General features: G+C 37.8%; 1 protein-coding gene across 3 annotated transcripts in view; it reads right to left on the bottom strand.

Annotated features, from left to right (window-relative positions):
* Positions 1–23,295, bottom strand: part of SUCLA2 (succinate-CoA ligase, ADP-forming, beta subunit) — a 73,843-nt gene that overhangs the window by 47,022 nt on the left and 3,526 nt on the right. For all 3 annotated transcript variants that reach the window (XM_011998620.1, XM_011998619.1, XM_011998621.1), the window contains exons 2-4: positions 20,742–20,922; positions 13,419–13,518; positions 13,083–13,245 (exon numbers count right to left, since the gene is read on the bottom strand). In XM_011998620.1, coding sequence (XP_011854010.1) covers positions 13,083–13,245; positions 13,419–13,518; positions 20,742–20,922 — 444 coding nt within the window. The remainder of the gene's footprint in view (positions 1–13,082; positions 13,246–13,418; positions 13,519–20,741; positions 20,923–23,295) is intronic.

The raw sequence follows: 23,295 nt of genomic DNA, 5'->3' as shown, positions 1-23,295 counted from the left end.
GGATGGTCTCGATCTCCTGACCTCGTGATCCGCCCGTCTCGGCCTCCCAAAGTGCTGGGATTACAGGCTTGAGCCACCGCGCCTGGCCTGTATTATTTTTTTAACATAAAATGCGTTTCAATGTGCTCCATATTGACAGAAACAAAAGAAGAGTGGGGAATAAAACATTAAAATACTTTTGTTATTTTAAATGCAACTCTTTTCCGAAAAAATTGTTTTAACAATTAACATATTACTTTTATACCCAGAAAAAAAAAAAACAGGCATGACAATTTTTTTTTTAATCAAAAGACTAATTTCACTTTTCTTTGATACGGAATGTTGTTCTGTCACCCAGGCTGGAGTGAAATGGTGCGATCTCAGCTCACTGCAACCTCCGCCCCCCAGGTTCAAGGGGTTCTCCTGTCTCAGCCTTCCAAGTAGCTGGGATTACAGGCATGCGCCACCATGCCCAGCTAATTTTTGTATTTTTAGTAGAGACAGGGTTTCACCATCTTGGCCAAGTTGGTCTTGAACTCCTGACTTCATGTGATTCACCCGCCTCAGCCTCCCAAAATGCTGGGATTATAGGCGTGAGCCATCACGCGAGCCTAATTCCACTTTTCTACCCTAGCACTTAGTGCTTTAGTAACATACTCATTTAAGGTATAAATTAAAGGAATAGTATTGCATTCGTTACTGTTTAGAGAACAAAACAGTCCTTCAAATAGTTTAAATACTGCAGTAACAAAAATTAAAAAGAAGAATCTATCACTTTTTTAAGAGTGTTAACATTCTATTTAGGAAAAAATTATTTTGTATCATGTGATTCGATTTCTATAAACATTTGTAACAAGGAATTTGGCTGACTTTTGTCCCCAGGGTCTTGGAAGTAACTTCTAAACCCTCCAACCACATCTGATAGTTGATGCTAATAAGGAGACTTATGGTGGGCTCCTAGACAGTTTACACTAAGGAGATGACTCAGGTGGGCAATGGCCACGCCAGAAAGATCGATGTGATAAGAGGTTTAGGGTTTTCAACCAAATTACATCAACCCACTCTGCAAAGAAGAAATGGGCTAAGTCAACTGCATAGACAATGATTCAATCAATGATACCCAGGCTGGGTGTGGCGGCTCACATCTGTAATCCTAGCACTTCGGGAAGCCAAGGCAGGAGGACTGCTTGAGTCCAGGAGTTCGAGACCAGCCTGGGCAACATAGTGAGAACCTGTCTCTACAAAAATTTAAAATTAAAAAAAAATTTTTTTTGTTTAATGCCTACACCATGGACCCCCAATGAAAACTCTGGACACCAAGGCCAGCAAGATGACAAAATAGGAAGCCCAAGACCATGCTCCCTGACAAAAACACTGACTTTAGCAACAATATATGATCCAAAAAGCTTTTATGACAATGACAGAAACCAATTAGGAAGTCACAGTACCCCAGGTAAGCTCAAAGCCAAGAACATCTGTATTGAAATTCAACATCAGCATCCTTCCCCCCACCACTCCAAACTAATAGTTTGGGATTAAAAGGCTTCTCCATTTGGAGAGAAAGGGAAGAGTAGAACACATGTTCAACATTCTAGCTGCTTGGAGGGCTGTCCAAGGGACTGTTTCCTGTCTCAACTGACATGGGTGCTGTTGGGGAACCAGCATACTCTGGATGCCTGTGGGGCATCGAGAACAAAGGCGAGTGCACAGGCTCATGGCAGCACCAGAAAACGTGTAACATCCCAGAGAGAAGTTGACACAGCTTACCACAACTAGAAAACACACTCAGCTCCTGATTTTTTTACAGGTTGAGTATTCCTCATCTGAAATGCTTAGGACCAGAAGATTTTGGATTTCTTTGAATATTGAAATATTAGCATTATACTTACCATTTGAGCATCCCAAATCTAAAAATCTGAAATCCAGAATGCTCCAATGAGCATTTCCTTTAAGTGTCATGACTGTGTTCAAAAAGCTTAGGATTTTATAGCATTTTGGATTTCAGAATTTCAGATTTGGGATGCTCAACCTATATTTATACCACAAGATACTAGAAAAAGAACAGTTAGGCCAGGCGCAGTGGCTCACACCTGTAATCCCACCACTTTGGGAAGCCAAGGCAGGCGGATCACAAGGTCAGGAGATTGAGACCATCCTGACTAATACGGTGAAACTCCATCTCTACTAAAAATGCAAAAAATTAGCCAGGCATGGCGGCGGGCACCTGTAGTCCCAGCTACTCGGGAGGCTGAGGCAGGAGAATGGCGTGAACCCGGGAGGTGGAGCTTACAGTGAGCTGATATTGCACCACTGCACTCCAGCCTGGACGACTGAGTGAGCCTCTGTCTCAAAAAAAAAAAAAAAGGAAAAGAACAGCTAAACCCAAAGTTGGCAGAAGGAAGAAAATCATAAAGATTAGAGCAGAAAGAAAAGAAACAGGGAATAGAAGAAAAAAAAAATCAACAAAACTGCAAATTGGCTCATTGAAAAAGTGAATAAAATTGACAACCCTTTAACTATAAAAAAAAAAAGACTGAAAAAACAAAAATCAGAAGTGAAAGGAGACATTACAACTGTAACAGAAATAGAAAAGAGCCTAAGAGACTGCTATGAAAAACTATGTATCAACAAATTGAATAAACTAGAAGAAATGGATAACTTCCTAGAAACAGTCTTCAAAATCATAAAGAAATAAAAACTATGAACAGACCTATAAGTAGTAATGATACTGAATCAGTAATCAAAAACATCTAAGCAACAGGAAGCCCAGGACCAAAGGGCTTCACTGGAAAATTCTATCAAACATTTAAAGAACTAAACCAATCTTTCCCAAACTCTTTAAAAAATCGAAAAGGACAGAAAATTTCCATACTCACTCTATGAAGCCAGCATTACCATGATACCAAAATAACAGAAAGGTATTAAAAGAAAACTACAGGATAATACCTCTGATTAATAATGATAAAAAAAAAATACCCTCAACAAAATACTAGCAAACTGAATTCAACAACACATTAAATGGACTTTACATCATGATCAAGTAAGACTTACTCCTAGAATGCAAGGATGGTTCAACATACAGAAATTCAGTATAATACATCCTATTAACAGAATGAAGGACAAAAACCACAATAATCTCAATTGACACATAAAAGGCATTTAACAAACTTGAATACCCTTTCATGACAAAAACAAAAAAAAGACTGAAGGAAACGACCGCAATATAATAAAGGCCATATAAGAAAACTCATAGCCAACATCATACACAATAATGAGAAACTGAAAATCAATGTGCAAAAATCACAAGCATTCCTATACACAGATAGACAAAGAGCCAAATCATGAGTGAACTCCCATTCACAACTGCTACAAAGAGAATACAATACCTAGAAATACAACTTACAAGAGATGTGAAGGACCTCTTCAAAGAGAACTACAAACCACTACTCAAGGAAATAAGAGAGGACACAAACAAATGGAAAAACATTCCATGCTCATGGATAGGAAGAATCAATATCATGAAAATGGCCATACTGCCCAAAGTATTTTATAGTCAGTGCTACCCCCATCAAGCTACCATTGACTTTCTTCACAGAATTGGAAAAAAACTACTTTAAATTTCATATGGAACCCAAAAAGAGCCCACATAGACAAGATAATCCTAAGCAAAAAGAACAAAGCTGGAGGCATCACGCTACCTGACTTCAAACTATACTACAAGGCTACAGTAACCAAAACAGCATGGTACTGGTACCAAAACAGATATACAGAACAATGGAACAGAACAGAGGCCTCAGAAATAATGCCACACATCTACAACCATATGATCTTTGACAAATCTGGCAAAAACAAGCAGTAAGAAAGGATTCCCTATTTAATAAATGGTGTTGGGAAAACTGATTAGCCATATGCAGAAAGCTGAAACTGAATCCTTTCCTTACACCTCATACAAAAATTAACAAGATTGATTAAAGACTTAAACATAAGACCTAAAACCATAAAAATCCTAGAAGAAAACCTAGGCAATACCATTCAGGACATAGGCATGGGCATGAATAAACACCAAAGCATGAATAAAACACCAAACTTCATGAATAAAACACCAAAGCAATGGCAACAAAAGCCAAAATTGACAAATGGGATCTAATTAAATTAAAGAGCTTCTGGACAGCAAAAGAAACCATCATCAGAGTGAACAGGCAACCTACACAATGGGAGAAAATTTTTGCAATCTATACATCTGATAATATCCAGAATCTACAAGGAACTTAAACAAATTTACAAGAAAAAAACAACCCCATCAAAAAGTGGGAGAAGGATATATGAACAGACACTTCTCAAAAGAAGACATTTATGCAGCCAACAAACATATGAATAAAAGCTCATCATCAATGTTCATTAGAGAAATGCGAATCAAAACCACAGTGAGATACCATTTCATGACAGTTAGAACGGTGATCATTAAAAAGTCAGGAAACAGGCCGGGCACGGTGCCTCATGCCTATAATCCTAGCACTTTGGGAGGCCGAGGTGGGCGGATCATGAAGTCAGGAGATCGAGACCATCCTGGTTAACACGGTGAAACCCTGTCTCTACTAAAAATACAAGAATTTAGCCGGGAGTAGTGGAGGGTGCCTGTATTTCCAGCTACTCAGGAGTCTGAGGCAGGAGAATGGCATGAACTTGGAAGGTGGAAGCTACAGTGAGCTGAGATCGTGCCACTGCACTCCAGCCTGGGTAACAGAGCGAGACTCTGTGTCAAAAAATAAAAATAAAAAATAAAATAAAAATAAAAAGACACAAACAAATGGAAAGACATCTTGTGATCACAGATTGGAAGGCTTAATATTGTTAAAATGTGCATACTACCGTAAGCAATCTACAGATTCAATGTAATCTCTATCAAAATCTCAATGGCATTTTTTTATAAAAATAGAAAAATACGGCCGGACACAGTAGCTGACGCCCGTAATCCCAGCACTTTGGGAGGCCGAGGTGGGCAGATCACGAGGTCAGGAGATTGAGACCATCCTGGCTAGCATGGTGAAACCCTGTCTCTACTAAATATACAAAAAAAAAAATTAGCCAGGCAAGGTGGCGGACACCTGTAGTCCCAGCTACACGGGAGGCTGAGGCAGGAGAATGGTGTGAACCCGGGAGGCGGAGCTTGCAGTGAGCTGAGATCATGCCACTGCACTCCAGCCTGGGCAACAGAGACAGACTCTATCTTAAAAAAAAAAAAAAAAAGGCAAGAAAAATACACTAAAATGCATATATAACCTCAAAGGACCCAGAACAGTCAAAACAATCTTGAGAAAAAAAAGAAAATGGAGGTCTCACACTTCTTTTAAAATATATTATAAGGTTACAGTTATCAAAACAGCATGATAATGCATAAAAAACAGACATATAGATTAATGGAATAGAAAAGAGAACCCAGAAATATTCCCTCGGGTATATGATTACATGATCTTCAACAATGGTGTGAAAGCTACACAAGAGGGCAAAAAGAACAGTCTCTTCAACAAACAGTGCTGGGAAAATTGGAAATCCACATGCAAATGAATGAAGTTAGACCCTTACCATATACTATATGCTAAAATTTACTCAAAATAGATTAAAGACCTAAACATAGAACTTGAAACTATAAAACTCATAGAAGAAAACAGAGAGAAAACAGTTTATGACACTGGATTTAGCAAAGATTTCTTAAATATGATACCAAAGGCACAGGCAGAAAAAAAGCAAAAATTGACAAATGGAACTACATCAAACTTAAAAACTTCACAGCAAAGGAAATAATCAACAAAGTAAAAAGGCAATCTATATAATGAGAGAAAATATTTGCAATCCATATACATGGTTAACAGCTGAAATCCAGAATATGTAAGATCTTCCACAACTCAATAACCAAAAAAATAAAAAAATAAAAAACCCAAACAAAAAAATTTAAAGATGGGCAAAGGACTTAAATAGACATTTCTTCAAAGCAGATCTACAAATGGCCTGTAAGAACATGAAAAGATACTCAATATCACTAATCACTGGGGAAATGCAAATAAAAACCACAGTGAAATATAACCTCACACCCTTTAGGATGGCTACTACCAAAAAAAACGGAAATGAATGTTGGCGAGGATGCAGAAAAATTGGGAGCTTTGTCTGTTGTTAGTTGGAATATAAAATGGTACGGCTCAGCCAGGTGTGAAGGCTCATGCCTATATTCCCAGTACTTTGGGAGGCCAAGGCAGGCAGAACACTTGAGGTCAGGAGTTCAAGACCAGCCTGGCCAACATGGTGAAACCCTGTCTCTACTAAATATTAGCCGGGCATGGTGGTGCACGCCTGTAGTCCCAGCTACTCGGGAGGCTGAGGCAGGAGAATCACTTGAACCTGGGAGGCAGAAGTTGTGGTGAACCAAGATCACACCACTGCACTCCAGCCTGGGCAACAGAGCGAGACTCCGTCTCAAAAAAACACAAAAATTAAAAAATTAGCAGGGTGTGTTGGCGGGTGCCTGTAATTCCAGCTACTCAGGAGGCTGAGGCAGGAGAATCACTTGATCCTGGGAGGCTGAGGTTGCAGTGAGCCGAGACTGCACTACTGCACTCCAGTCTGGGAGACATAGCAAGACTTGCCTCAAAAAAATTAATTAAATAAATAAAATGGTACAGCTGTTATGGAAAACACTATAGAAGCTTCTCAAAAAATTAAAAATAGAATTATCCTATGATCCAGTAATCTCACTTCTAAGTATATATCCAAAAGAAAACAGGATCTCAAAAAAATACTTGAACATCCATGTTCACTGTAGCATTACTGACAATAGCCAACAGATGAAAGCAATCTTAATGTCCATCAAAAGATGAATGGATAAAGAAAATGCAGTATATATATAAAATGGAATAGAACTCAGCCATAAATAAGGAAATCTTGTCATACACTACATCCTGAATAAACCTTGAGGACATTATGCTGAGATAAACCAGTTACAAAAAGACAACTACTTCAGGTATCTAAAATACTCAAACTTTTACAAACACAAAACAGAATGGTGACTACCAGGGGCTGCAGGGAAGGCAGACAGGGAAAAGAGAATTGTTCAATGAATAGTTTTAATTTTGCAAGACAAAAAAGTTCTGGAAAAATTAAAGAAAAAAAAAGATTTGGAGATCTCTTCTGGAGATGTTGCACAAAACGTGTTTTACTCTGTTCCTTTTACCAAAAGAGAATCTCTCTTTTCCCTCCCCTTCCCTTCCCCTCCCCTCCCCTCCCCTTTCCTTTCCTTCTTAGTATGCACTATTATACTGCATACTCAAAATGGGTAAGGTAAATTTTTTGTTATATTTTTGACAACCAAAAAAAAAAAACTCTGAACATCAAAAGCTTGGGGAGCTTTGGGTTGGCAATATTCTGCATACTGTCACACATTAAGATGCTAGCAAGACAAAACATTCCTGAGAATAGTGGAAACTTCATGTTTGGGAACCCTTCCAGACCTTGTCCTATGTGTCTTTTCATTTGGCTGGTTATGATTTGTATATCCTTTGGCTATACTAAAACTGTAATCCTAAGTTTAACATTTTCCTGAGCTCTGTGAGTTGTTCTAGGGAATTAACCCTCAAATTTGTAGCTAGCTAGTCAGAAATGAGGGTAAGCAGGAGACCACTAAAATTGAGGCTGGTGTCTAAAGTAAGGGCAATCACATGCAGGACTATGCCCTTAACCTCTGAAGTTTGGCTAAACTCTGGGCACTCGGTATTAGAACTCCTTTCAATATAAAAAAAAAATTAAATAAAAGAATTCATTGAGCCTTCTGAGGCTAAAGAAGACAACATTAGCAAGTCTAAGTAAAGAGAAATGTTTGAAATTACGGTCTAATTTTCAGTCCCTCTATAAATTTCAAATGAAAGGGTATTCTTCGTTTTCTCGCTACCAAGGCAGTTCATAATTATAAGCTTTTACAAAGATCTAAAGAGCAGGAAAAAATTCTGATTGAAGAAGAGCCAGTTCAGTATTAGTCATGCCACTGAAATAGAATATAGACAAATTAAGTCTATAGATAACCATAAAATATAGTTTTATTCAACAGGAGAGGTACAGACCAACAAATCTTTAAAATATTCTAACAGAAACAGAGTCTCGCTCTGCCGGTCAGGCTGGAGTGCAGTGGATCTCGGTTCACTGCAAGCTCCGCCTACCGGGTTCACGTCATTCTCCCGCCTCCGCCTCCCAAGTAGCTGGGACTACAGGCGCCCGCCGCCACGCCCAGCTAATTTTTTGTATTTTTAGTAGAGACAGGGTTTCACCCTGTTAGCCAGGATGGTCTCAATCTCCTGACCTTGTGATCCGCCCGCCTTGGCCTCCCAAAGTCCTGGGAATACCGGCGGGTGCCACCGCGCCCGGCCTCTTTTCCTCATTTTAGTTTTACTTTCTCTTTTTATATCAACTGGTAAAAGAAATGAAAAGCCATAGAGAAGGCAACACTAGTTGAGGAGAAAAGTTAATATTACATTCTCACTAAGTAAAAATCAAGTCTTCAACAATTGGTTATAAGTTAGAAAAAAAACTAAAAAAAAAAAAAAGGAAATAATAATACACAGAAGAAAGTGGAGTCTCTATTTGTGTTAATTCTACAACCAGTTAGAAAGGCGCCAACTTGCATGGGTAAACAGGTTAAACAATGTAGTTCCACATTTGGTCATCACTGCAGAATAAATAGCTAGTTCACGTTCAAACGACTTGGTTTCACTTTTAAATCTTAGTAATAAACTTTCAAAACAATTTCATTTCAAGCAAGTAGCTGAAATTTCAAATATGTTAATAATGCTAATTCCCACTTGCTTAACCTAAATTATTTTCTTGTTGGTATTTTTTAAAATTTGCCTTAAAATAAGCTTAAATGTAAAAGGCTTAAATGACAAAGCAGCCATATGTAAAGATCTGTAGCCGGGCGTCATGGCAGGCGCCTGTAATCCCAGCTACTCGGGAGGCTGAGGCAGGGGAATCACTTGAACCTGGGAGGCGGAGGTTGCAGTGAGCCAAGATGGCGCCACTGCACTCCAGCCTGGGGGACAGAGCAAAAAAAATAAAAATAAAAAATAAAGATGTGTATTTAAAAAAAAAACATACAAAATAAAACTAGAATTCTTAAGCACATTTTATAACTATTTCAGGTAAAGTCAAAAATTGACACAGGAAAATGTCCCACTCATGTGCAGCAGACTGCAGTTGTTTTACCAGAAAAATAAAGTAGTAAATGTGATTTATTAAATAGACTTGACTCAGCCCAAAGTACCCAAAAGGCACTAGGCAAATGTTAAGAAATCTAACTTAACAAAGGTATCACACAGAGAATAGGTACTTTAATTGATTTTCTGGCATGCCAACCCCGTAGAAGACACCCCCTGGAATCAGGATGTGAAAGGTACTAAAGACCAATAGAACATATGACACATCTCCTAAAAACAAGTCAGTCATAAAAGTAATTGTTTTCTGTTTTTAGTTTTGCTTTGCTTATTCTTTTTTTTATTTTTCTTCAGCTTTTAAGTTCAGGGGTACATGTGCAGGATGTGTAGGTTTGTTACAAGGTAAACATGTGCCATGGTGATTTGCTGTACAGATCATCCCATCACCCAGGTATTAAGCCCAACATCCACTAGCTATTCTTTCTGATGCTCTCCCTCCCCCCACCCCCATCCCAACAGGCCCCAGCGTGTGTTGATCCCCACCTTGTGTCCATGTGTTCTCATCATTCAGTTTCCACTTATAAGTGAAAACACACCGTGTTTGGTTTTTTGCTCCTGCATTAGTTTGCTGAGGATAATGACTTCCAACTCCATCCATATCCCTGCAAAGGACATAATCTCATTCCTGTTTTACGGCTGCAGAGTATTCCATGGTGTATATGTACCATATTTTCTGTATCCAATCTATCATTGATGGATGTTTAGGTTGACTCCATGTCTTTGCTATTGTGAATAGTGCTGCAGTGAACATACTGATGCATGTATCTTTGTAATAGAATGATTTATATTCTTTTGGGCATATACCCAGTAGTGGGATTGCCGGGTCAAATAGTATTTCTGCCTCTAGGTCTTTGAGGAATTGCCACACTGTCGTCCACAATGGTTGAACTAATTTACACTCCCGTCAACACTGTAAAGACAGACATTCCTTTTTCTGCAAAACTTCACCAGCATCTGTTGTTTTTTGACTTTTTAATAACAGCCACCTGAGTGGCATGAGATGGTGTCTCATTGTGGTTTTGATTTGCTTTTCTCTAATGATCAGTGATAAGCTTTTTAATCACATGTATGTTGACCATATGTGGCCATTTTTTTTGAAACAGAGTCTTGCTCTGTCGCCCAGACTAGAGTGCAGTGGCACAATCTCAGCTCACTGCAACCTCCACCTCCCAGGTTCAAGTCATTCTCCTGCCTCAGCCTCCCGAATAGCTGGGATTACGGGCACCCACCACCATGCCCAACTGATTTTTTTATTTTTAGTAGAGACAGGGTTTCACCATGTTGGCCATGCTGGTCTCAAACTCCTGACCTCAGGTAATTCATCCATCTCCACCTCCCAAAGTACTGGGATTACAGGCATGAGCCACCACACCCAGCCTGTGTCTTCTTCTCAGAAGTATCTGTTCACGTACTTTGCCCCCTTTTTATTGGGGCTGCTTTTTTCCTGAAAATTTAAGTTTCTTATAAACTTTGGATATTAAACCTTTGTCAGAAGGATAGATTGCAAAAATTTACTCCCATTCTGCAGGTTGTCTGTTCACTATGATGACAGTATCCTTTGCTGTGCAGAAGCTCTTTAGCTTAATTAGATCTCATTTGTCAATTATTGCTTTTGTTGCAATTGCTTTTGGCGTTTTTATCATGAAATCTTTGCCCGTGCCTATGTCCTGAATGGTATTACCTAGATTTCCGCCTAGAGTTTTTACAGTTGAGTTTTACATTTAAGTCTTTAATCCATCTTGAGTTAACTTTTGTATTTGGTGTAAGGAAGGGGTTCAGTTTCAATTTTCTGCATGGCTAGCCTGTTCTCCCAGCACTATTTATTAAATAGGAAGTCTTTTCCCCATTTTAACAAAAGCAATTTCTAATGATTAGTTAATTCCCATGCATGGGACATTAACTCAATCACAAGTGCTCTTTGTAGTTTAAATAGCTGACTAATTTTTGTTGTTCAACAGAGATCTGTCCACAGGGATTCCCCAAAAAATGGCTATACCCCAAAAAGTAACACCAACCAACTCTACATTGGTCTAATGTGATAATATCAAAGAATGTTATAATGTCTTCGGTCAAATAGTCTTACTAGTACTATAGATTTTTAACCTGAATTATTATAACCATGTATTATTATTAACCATGTATTAAAATAAAAACATTTTATCCTCAACAAGACTTAAATAGTTGTCAGAAAATTCAAGTTCTTAAGATGAACTCAAATTTGATCCTTTTCCCAAATGCCTTAACATATCTTTAAGGATACATATTCATTATGCTACCTTTACTACAATAAAGATGAATTACTATGGATAGAGAACTCCTATCTCAATTCATCCAGGTATTTATATCTTGTTCCTGGCTACTATAACAAAAAGTAAAAACATAACTAACAAAATGACAGATGCTGATATATAATGTCAACGAAAAGAAAAATAAAATGTAGTGAAAATAAGTCAACGTGTAAAAATATGATTTATGTAAATTTTGGGTAATATATGAGGTTACTGTCATGGGATTTTTAAAATAACTTACAAACTAAATTCTACCACACAGAATATCACTTGAGAATAAAACAATGCTTCTTAATTTTATATTCTGAGTGGATTTTTACTACCATCTAGTGTTATTATCTTAAGATTTTATATACCTTATAAAAATTAAAAGTTGCAAAAGATGTATCACTCAAACATTAATAGAAGATTTAATTGCAAGTAAGAAAAATCACAATATAGAAAGCTGTTATTTTTTAAAAAGCTATTCTACATAAGAAAATTATTTTCATGACCCTTAAAATTTTTATTACTCTAAATTAATGTTCTACATCAAATCCTTACTGGAGCTTTCAAATATATACTCAGTTGCTTCAAAAAAACAAGCTAGTTCTGGCTGGGCACAGTGGCTCACTCCTATAATCCCAGCACTTTGGGAGGCCGAGGCAGGCGGATCATAAGGTCAGGAGATCGAGACCATCCTGGCTAACACAGTGAAACCCCGTCTCTACTAAAAATACAAAAAATTAGCCGGGTGTGGTGGCAGGCACTTGGAGTCCCAGCTACTCGAGAGGCTGAGGCAGGAGAATGGCATGAACCCAGGAGGTGGAGCCTGCAGTAAGCCGAGATGGCACCACTGCAAGCCAGCCTGGGTGAGAGTGCGAGACTCCCTCTCAAAAAAAAAAAAGCTAGTTAACACACAGATTCAGCTTGTAAAACCTAACTAATACCCTCAAAAAACAGATAATTCTAGTATAAAATGATTATCAATGCTCTCTCCAAACACCAGATCTATAAAGGGATTTTCTCTTCACCAGAAGCTTCAACATTTTAGGTTCCAATAAAGAGAAGAGAGCTGTGCTAATGTAATACTCCTTAAAATCATATTGTTTGCTACTTAATGTCATCCCTCAAATTACCAAATATTGAATCATATAGTGAAACAAATCCCCCAAACTATTAAAAAAAAAAAACAACAAGAAGTTGAGAAAACAGAAGATGATGCAATGGATACACACTCTTTTAGTGGGTTCAGCGACTTTCTCTTTCATTAGAATATTTTACTATGCTAGATATTATTTTCTCAATCTGGAGATGATCCAGAGATGATTTAAGCTGCTGTTAGTGAATTAACAATTTGAGAATCCCACGAAATTTATTACAACAGAATTTTTCCTATGATTTTAAAATCATGATATATCAAATAATGGCATAACAAAGCTGTTTTTTAAATGACATAAATATGCTCACGACATACAGATTAGTTTGTACTTTTAAAATCTTTCCCACATAAATAGAAACAATAATCAACTTTTGAAATTGAATGTCATAAATTTATCCTCTATGTATCATGTCTGCAATTACTCACTTGAAATGACCTTTCCATTGTTATTGCAAAGTAGTATTCTCTCCTGGGATATTTCCGCTCACAGACCAATACTTGATTGCATATTCTGCCCTTTTCTCCCGTTTGCTTGGTAAACAATTTTTTCCCAATCATTTGTGAAGAAACAGCTTTTGCTTCTTCTGGACTAAAAGAAGAAAAATAAGTCAAATTTTTCTTTCCTCCAGTTGAGAAAAAGCAAATCCACATAATAGCCAAAATTTTATCTAATATTTAAATTTCAGTATTTTTATCAATTCAATAAGCAATCTTTAATCAATCTTTAACAAGGATGATTTATCCTTAAAAAATATGACTTACGAGAAAACTATCTTCACTCCTCCTTTGAGGCCACTTTCAAACGTTCCTTTTCCTCTACCACCAGCTAAGACCTGCGCCTTTATCACAACATCTTTTGAACCTAGAAGAAAAACACTCCTATTAAATGTGAAGCATGGAGCAGCATGCCATAGTATTTTGTTATTTAACATACATATTGACAGGTGGTATTAAATCAAGTCTAATTTATTCACAATGTCCAAAAATGAGGCATTCTGTTTATGTAGATTTTCTTTTTTTTTGTTTTGAGACGGAGTCTCGCTCTGTCGCCCAGGCTGGAGTGCAGTGGTGGGATCTCGGCTCACTGCAAGCTCCGCCTCCTGGGTTCATGCCATTCTCCTGCCTCAGCCTCCCGAGTAGCTGGGACTACAGGCACCCGCCACCACACCCAGCTAATTTTTTGTATTTTTAGTAGAGACGGGGTTTCACTGTGTTAGCCAGGATGGTCTCGATCTCCTGACCCTGTGATCCGCCCGTCTCGGCCTCCGAAAGTGCTGGGATTACAGGCGTGAGCCACCGCGCCCGGCCTATGTACTTTCTAGATTAGAACACTAAAATAATCACTGTCTAAAAGATCCACAATTTTCAAAATTAGTCACTTACATTAAACCATTTCTTAAAGTAAACCGAAAATAATTTAACCATTCCTTGACACTTTGGAAAATGTCATCTAGAACTTTGGAAAGTATTAAAAGTATAAAATTGAATTTCATGTATTCCTAACACTTCCCTCCCTCTCTAATCACATGTAAACTTGCTGTCCTGAGAACATTTGAGTTGCATATGCTATAGCAGAAATATGTCATAACTTGGGGGATATTACCATTACCAGTATTGATACTGATTTATACTGTCCCACTAAGCGAAAGTTCTATTAAAATACATTATTGAGCAGTACTGCATGAGTAATACTATCAGGAGTTATTAAAGTATCTGTATCAAAAGATTTCAGAATGCTATGCTTGCAAAGCTTATGCATATTTTTAAATAAATGGACTGAATTTTTCTTCTTCAACAGGTAGACTGATTACTATTTATCCCTTTTCCACTCCTTTCTAATTTGCTGTGGAAAACCAGCAAACTAGCTGTTTAGCCTAGATAGTACTCATCATTCATGATCAAGAGTAAATGGGCCAGGAGCAGTGGCTCACTCCTATAATCCCAGCACTCTGAGAGGCTGAAGCAGGCGGATCACATGAGGCCAGGAGTTCAAGATCAGACCAGCCAACATGGCGAAATCTCGTCTCTATTAAAAATACAAAAATTAGCCGGGCATGGTGGTACACGTCTGTAATCCCAGCTACCTGGGAGGCTGAGGCACAAGAATCGCTTGAACCCAGGAAGCAGAGGTTGCAATGGGCCAGGATTGCACCATTGCACTCCCTCCTGGAGGACAGAGCAAGACTGTCTCAAAAGAGTAAATGCTCTGGGTGATGGGTATCCTAAATGCCCTGACTTGATCATTACACACTCTATGCATGTAACAAAATATCACATGTACCCCGAAAATATTATGTATCAGTTAAAAAATAAGAGTAATACCTCTTACAAAGGCATCCTCTGTCTACCAGACAGGCAGAATTTCAGAGCCTCCTCATCTTGCCTCTCATAGCATTTTGCCCATACTGGCAGTGTGGTACCAACGATACATTATGGCAAAAAAATTAACCTTTGAGATCAGGGCTAAAGGTCTCATTGTATTCATTTTATCCCAAGCACAAGGCAGTCTCTGGGATATAACAACTATTCCATAGACATGGATTTGAACAGACTGAAGTAGGGTCCTCTACAACTAGGATGTCACTCCACGACGCACTTATCAAGCAGAATGAACCAACCAAATAAATGAGGTAGGAAATGGAGTTTGAAACCAAACAAAAATAACCTAAAGTTTACACATTAACAATTATTTTAAAAGACCATTTAGAAAATTACTGATGTAAGCCTTCATCAGAAATGCGTGCTATTTAAACCAGATCATGACCTTATGCATAGTCAGTCAAGAAAGTGTTTAAAAAACTTGTCTTTCTCAAACCCCACTTCCATTCAGACAGGAAATCATACTGGTTTTATCTTCAAATTAATCCAGAATCTTCACCATTCCTCATCACCTGCAGTTTAGACTCTGATCCCAACCACCACTATCTCTTACCTATATGACCTTTGTCCCCCACAGAATATTCTCAAGGCAGCAGCCAAAGCAGGCACACCATTCCTCTACTTAAAACCTTGCACTGAATGCCAATCTCACTCAGAGTATATATATGAGAAAGTCCTTACAATGGCCTAGAAGACCCTATAATACCCTCTACACCCTAAAATACTCTCTACCCTTTTTATCTCCTAGGCCCTCCTTGTTGCTCACTCAGTTCCAACTGCGCTATAGTTCCTCACTATTCCTGGGCATGTTCCTGCCTTCAGGACTTGGCTCTAATGGACCCTCTGCCTAGAATACTCTTCACTAGGTGTCCATTTGGGAAAGAAAAGCCCCTGATCCTTCAAGTTTCTCTTTAAATCTCATGTTGCCCATGAAGCTTACCCTACTAACCTGCCCACCTGTGACCAATCCCCCTTACCTACTCCACTTCTTTCCGCCACAGAATTCATCACCTTCGTACATACGTAATTTTCTTACATATATCATTTGTTGTTTTGCTTCCCCACTAGAAAAGAGGACCAGGAGGGCAGAATCTTTATGGTATTCATAGATGTTAATAAGCGTCTGGGAGAGTTCCTAGCACATAATATTTTGCTGAATGTTGAAAAAAAGGAATATTTAAAAATATGAACAGAATTGTTATAAATCTGGATTTTTCACTGCTCTTACGAAAACTCAGAACTGGAAAAACTGGGTGTACAGTACTACAACTAGAGCTGATTAGAAAAAGTACCTTGTTTAGATAAGACAGACTCTTTTCAATGAGCCTGTCTCTACCATTCACAAGGTATCACAACTAATATTAGGTAATGAATAGAAACAACTTAGAAATTTCCTTGAAACAAACAATTACAATCTTATTGAGAATACTACAGGCAGTCTCTGAACTGTGGCAAATTAGAGAGTTTGTATCCAAACGGAAAGGAGCAGCCACTATTTATTACACCTGTTTCTGTTTACCTGTCAAGTCCTGGTTTTCCAGCACTTTAAGTATTTGTTTATATCCAAAGAAATACTTGTTTATATCCAAAGAAGATAACTACAATGCAAACAATGCAAATGTAATGTAAAAAACATAGTTAACACTGTACTTTACTGAGCTAAATTCAATCATTCCTATTCATTAAACTGGGAACTTAACACACTAACTTAACACACTGACCTATTAAGTAAGAGTAATGAAGCTCTATTTTTTCAAAAACATTTTGCAAGACAGAATGATGTTCTCTTCCCCACAAAGTGTCAATTTCCTTTCTTTAGGAATATAAAGTCTTTAAGGGCAAAAGATGATTCTTCAAAAGTTCCTTCTAAAAAAAAAAGCCCTTCACAACGAAAGCAAAAAAAAAAAAAAAAAAAAAAAAAAAAAAAAATTTCATAAAATACAGTCTCATCAACTATCAAGAAGGGAAGAAGGATAAGAAGAGAAGTCTGAGGACAACTGGTTGAAACAAACATTTTATTCAATTCCATTAATTCACTCAACAGGTTCATCTACATACCAGACACTGTGCTACTACTGTAGATACAACAGTGAGTGAGACCTCTCTTGCCCTCATACAGCCTGCAGTCTTACTACATTTGGCACTTTGTTCTAGTTAGACAAGATATTTTTTGGATCCCAAGACTGTCTCTCTAAAACACAATCACTATCCCACCTACCATTAGTCACTCACAAACATTTTAAGCATTCCTTGTATACAGGCATCTAACTAATAAATATTTAGAAGAAGAAAAAAAGAAGGTAAAGTCCTATTATATGCCATTAGAAATCTCCCTCCAGACTGACATTCATTAATCAGCATCCTTTACATATATCTATTCAACCAGATAGGGATTCCGTCTTAAATATACTAGAAGCCAAACTATCTTTCTCTAGTCAATAGGGAAATTCTAAAAATTCTTCCAAATCTGTGCCCAGGCGCAGTGGCTCACGCCTGTAGTCCCAGCACTTTGGGAACCCAAGAGTGAGTGGGCTGCTTGAGCCTAGGAGTTTGAGACCAGCCTGGGCAATATGGTGAAACCCCATCTCAAGAAAAAATACAACACTTAGCCAGGCATGGTGGAGCACACCTATAGTCCCAGCCACTCAGCAGGCTGAGACGGGAGAAGTCGCTTGAGCCCAGGAGGTCAAAGCTGCAATGAGCCATGATCGCACCACTGCACTCCAGCCTGGGTGACAGAACAAGACACCATCTCAGAAACAAAACAACAACAGAAATTCTGCCACATCCTTACTAAAATCATATTTTCTTGAATTATGAACTGTTAGAAAGAGATAATTTGCTCTCAAAACTGACCCCAAATTATATCTACTACATTTATCTGTGCTAACAACCATCCCTTTGATAATCTATTCCAGAAAGTTCATGATCTTCAAGCTCACCAACCTTCATTTTGGGGACTCATATAGTCTTTTAAAATATTAGAATTAGATTTCTTTCTAACCATTCCTCCATTCCTAACCTCAATTATTCACAACAGGTAAAACTTACCTCCAGGACAATGTCTCTCAACTTTTTTCACATCATCACACAAACAGAAAATGATGGACATGGTAGGAAATACTGGGTAGAGAGGCTCAGTGGCCCCAAACCCCATGCTAACTCAACTTCTCCTGCCACCACAGGACTGGGGAGAGACAATAGTTTGGCACACCTGTAAAGCATTTATACTCTATTATATCACTTGTTGAGCAAAGCGCTGAGTTAAGAGTTTTTATGAAATGAGAATTAGCATTTTGTGAATTTCGCAGAAACTTAAACAGCAAAAATCACCCTGAAGTATTGGGAATCAGTACTGGGAATTGCTAGCTAGATGAACAAAACCAGGTGTACTTCTAAGGTCCCTCATTCTACACCTTGTGCAACTAGATCCCATAATCGTTATCTTTTGTTATCAATGACTCACTAAAAACACAAAATTGTCCATGTTTTCGCCAAAGTTTCTAAATTTATCTTTTACAAAGTAGCATTTCTGCTCCTCTAGATTTAAATTTTCTTGTTAATTATTAGTCTCACTCCCACACTATAATCATCATTTGCAATATTCTTTGACAAAAAACACTTTCTAAATGAACAAGGTATCTGTTCCAACGGGCTCAAAATCAGAGCTGCCTACCTGCTTCTTACTACTTGTGAGTTCTAGTCCCAGAGAACTTGCCAGAAATACTCATAGTTACAGTTTATCCTGCACATATTATTTCTTTCTTCTGTACCTAAGAATCATTAAAAGTTTTTAGAAGGCATAATCAAAACAGATTGGCATCTGAATAAATCCTATTCATTTTATGAAAAAGTTTCTATGCAAATTATTTTTTCTGACAAAACAATGGAATTTGACTAAATGAGAAAATATATGGAAAACTAGTTAAAGAAACCAATTATAACAATCAAAAAATAGATAGGCACAGTGGCATGTGCCTGTAGTTCCAGCTACTTAGAGGCCTAGGTGGGAGGATCACTTGAGCCCAGGAGTTTGAGACTACCCTGGGCAATATAGTGACCCTATCTCTAAAAAAAGTGGTTTTTTTGGAATTTTGAAATCTGGAAACAAGGGGAAAACCGTTTTTACTGACGTAATTATATATAATCAGGTTCTATTAACATTATGCAGAAGTTCCAACTATAGGTCACCATTAATTAACAAGAATTTCACCACAATTAGTATGAACTTATACAAAGCTTTTGCTTAATAAAAAGTTGGCTTGTAATCTGATTTAAAATAATTTTTTCTGATTAACAACAATAATAACTAGCAAACTATAAATGAAAAATCATGCTTCCAAGTCAAGGAAATCACGGTCATCTCATTCAAAAACACAGCTTATTTGACAGTTTTCTTAACTTGTATGTATCTTTAATTTTGAAAGAAAAATCCAGTCTAGAGACAAATAAGTACTACCCAAGATGAATACTTTTAAAATTTCAAACACTTTGAAAATGTTCCTTATCTTTCTTTAAAAACATAAAAGCAAAGTATTCAACAAATCATATTAAAGTCATATTAATTAAATGTACATAGAAGAGAGATGACTTATGCTAATCTACATAAAATTGGTGGGATTTAAAATACTGCTAAAAAGAAAATGCAGTGCATAGCTAGTACATCAGCTCATGTTTTCATGCTAAATCTTTAAAAATGTAAGCTTATTTTCTGAAATCAAAATTTTTTTAAGAAACTGAAATTAACAAAAGCTATCAAGGCTTCTGTTATCAGTAAAGGAATCTGCTAATAAACATGGGCAACTATTAAATTCATTTAATATTTATTAATTTAGTATTTATTGATTACCTAAGTGTAAGGCATTCTTCTAAGATTTTGGGATGTATCAGTGAACAAATAAGAAAAAGAAACTCGGGCTGGGCATGGTGGTTCACACCTGTAATCCCAGCACTTTGGGAGACCGGGTGGGCGGATCACGAGGTCAGTAGTTTGAGACCAGCCTGGGCAACATAGTGAAACCCTATCTCTACTAAAAATACAAAACAATTAGCCGGGTATGGTGGTGGGTGCCTGTAATACCAGGTACTTGGGAGGCTGAGGCAGGAAAATCCCTTGAACCTGGGAAACGGAGGTTGCAGTGAGCCAGGATTGCACTATTGCACTCCAGCCTGGGTGATAAGAATGAAACTCCGTCTCAAAAAAAACGAAAGAAAAGAAAAAGAAACTCCGTTCTCATGGAGTTTACATTCTAGCACTCTACTTTTTGTTCCCCTTTGGTTCCATATTTTTCATGACAAAAAATGGAAGGGGAAGCACTGGACCTCTCCTTATAAGCACATTAACAGCTAAGATTTTCCTTCACCATTTCCCCAAAGAATCATCACAACTGCCATCCTTTAAGCTCCAGAGTAGTTAGAGTAGTAGTAGTAGAATTCCCTTCCCCATAATTATATTCCAACAAAAAACAGGACTTCAGCTTCCTAATGCCAATGTAAGGGACTCCCACGTCACTGGCACTATGGGAGCGCGTAATAATAACAATAATAATTTTAGAATTTCAATAATCATAAAGTTCTACCTTCTATTTTAAGCAAAGAAAATGTACTTAAAAAAAAAAAGTTAAAAGTTGTTATCAAACCAAAACTAAACTTGAAATCTTCTCAGAGCTCTCATGTCAAGGTGGCAAAAGTTTCTTAATTTAGTACCTAATTTTTTGGCAATTGCATAAGCTTCATCTGGTGAGTTTGCCACACATCCTTTGGGAATGGAGACACCAGCTTCTTGTAATAATTCCATACTCATGTATTCATGTAGTGAGAGATTCCTTTGCTGTTGCTGCTGTATTTGGAGTCCATGGTTATTAAACAATCCAGAACTTCCCAGAACCTAGAAAGATTGGGGACATATTTATATATGACAGTGATTTGGCAGTCAGTCTTGTTAACTACTTGGTTCTTCATAACTATAACAAAACTGTTTTATCAAAGTACAATATTCAGAGTACCTGAATTACAACATAAAACTAAAAGCTAGCCTATCAACTAAGTATCACTGTTACCACTGTTGTTTTAATTATTTCCTTATCATCTCTCTTCTTTATTTTAGATTTCAGCTTTACTACCGTATCTCCAATGGTCTACAGGGCAGTCCTACCTCAATGCCATATTCAGCAGATCTAAAACCAATCCATCTTTTCCACCAAACCAAAACTCCTTCCCAATTTTCTTCTCTCTACCATTCCTCCAGCACCTAACAAGTCACCTGACACTAGATATGTAAAAATAAAATAATTTGGTACCATTACTCTTTCATACACTCGATACTCAAAACCATGGCTTCATCTGTAGTGGATATTGTAGTATGCTGCCCATATCCCCCCGGCACTCCCCATTCAGGACCAAGGCATTCATAGCCCCAGCTGCCGCTGCTGGGAGTGCTGGTTGCTGATAGCTCTCAGCCAAGTCCTCTCACTGGAGACTACTTGCCCAAAGTCACACCTCCTTCCCACTGGCAGCCTGTACCCTATGACTGGTCAATGGAATCACGCATTTAAGTGTTATCCACACATTTCCATAATCTCAATACAGAATGAGGTATACTGAAACATGGTTCATATGAAACACACAATGTCATAAGAATTAAATTTAAAGAGATCAAATAAACAATCTGTTTCTTAAAGTAGGTTCATGAGCTTTTGCCTCAAAATGAACTGGGTTGTTTGTAAACTGCTGATTCTTGAGATCCATTCTCAGCTGCAAAATTAGAATCTCTGGGCTGGGCCCAAGGAAATCTGCATTCATAACAAGTCACTCAGTTGATTCTTAAGAACCCTACAGTTATGAAAACTACTAATCTTACAAATCAATCATATATAATAGCAATTTATTTCTGATTCATTTAGCAAGCTAAAATCCTTGGTAACATTTGACTTAGGTAGCTCAATTCCTTGATTTAGTGTCACTTCAATTTTAAAAGCCAGCAACCAAGCTGGGCACAGTAGCTTACACATATAATCCCAGCTACTCCTGAGACTGAGGCAGGAGGATGGCTTCAGCTCAGGAGTTTGAGGCTGCAGTGAGCTGTGATTTCACTATTGTCCTCCAGCTTGGTCAACAGAGCAAGACCCTGTCTAAAAAAATAAAATAAATAAGTAAAAAAAAAAAAAAAAAAAAGAAAGAAAGAAAAGAGAAAAGAAAAAAGCCAGCAAAACCTCTCAAACTACTGTTTAGCATGCCTCTACCTTCTGACTCAGAAATCCCATTCCTGGGTATAGATCAATAGAAATTAGTCCTTGGCTGGGTGCAGTGGTTCACGCCTGTAATCTCAGCACTTTGGGAGGCCAAGGCGGGCAGATCAAGAGGTCAGGAGATAGAAACTATCCTGGCTAACACAGTGAAACCCCGTCTCTACCAAAAATACAAAAAGATTAGCCAGGCGTGCTGGCGGGCGCCTGTAGTCCCAGCTACACGGGAGGCTGAGGCAGGAGAATGGCGTGAGGCAGAGCTTGCAGTGAGCCGAAATTGTGCCACTGCACTCCAGTCTGGGTGACAGTGACAGAGCGAAACTCCATCTCAAAAAAAAAAAAAAAAAAGAAATTAGTCCTTACATCTATCAAAAGGCACATATAAAAATGTCCAGAGCAGGCTTATTTATAACAGACAGAAAACAGAAATTAGCTGATTGCCCATCAACAAGAGAATGGATAAACTATAGTATATATATAAAATAGTATACTACAGAAAAATAAAAAGAAAAAAAGTGCTATGGCTTACATATCAATGGATTAATCTCACAAACATAATGTAGAGGGAAAGAAGCCAGAAACAAGAATATATACTTACATGATTTATTTTTACAGAGTTCAAAACCAGTCAAAATTAGCCTATGATGACAGAAGTCAGAATTAGTTGCTACCTTCTGTCAGGGAGTATTGATAAGAGAGAAGACATGAGAGCCTTCTGAGGGCTGGAAACATTGTATATCTTGATGTGGATGATGGTTACACAGGTGAATACATACATAAAAATTAATCTAGCTATCTACTTAGCTGTACATCTTACTGTACATAAATTATACCTCAAAATAATAATGAAAATAAGTGGGTAGGGGAGTAACCAGCACAAGCCTGGCAAAAATAGTCATACACTCAAATTTTTTTTTTTCCGAGACCGAGTCTCACTCTGTCGCCTAAGCTGGAGCGCAGTGGCGCAATCTTGGCTCACTGCAACCTCCATGTCCTGGGTTCAAGCGATTCTCCTG

The sequence above is a fragment of the Mandrillus leucophaeus genome, unplaced genomic scaffold (genome assembly GCF_000951045.1).
Source record: "Mandrillus leucophaeus isolate KB7577 unplaced genomic scaffold, Mleu.le_1.0 Scaffold577, whole genome shotgun sequence".
Lineage (NCBI taxonomy): Eukaryota > Metazoa > Chordata > Mammalia > Primates > Cercopithecidae > Mandrillus > Mandrillus leucophaeus.
Note: the sequence above shows the minus strand (reverse complement) of the source record. Positions and strands in the feature narration are given on the sequence as shown.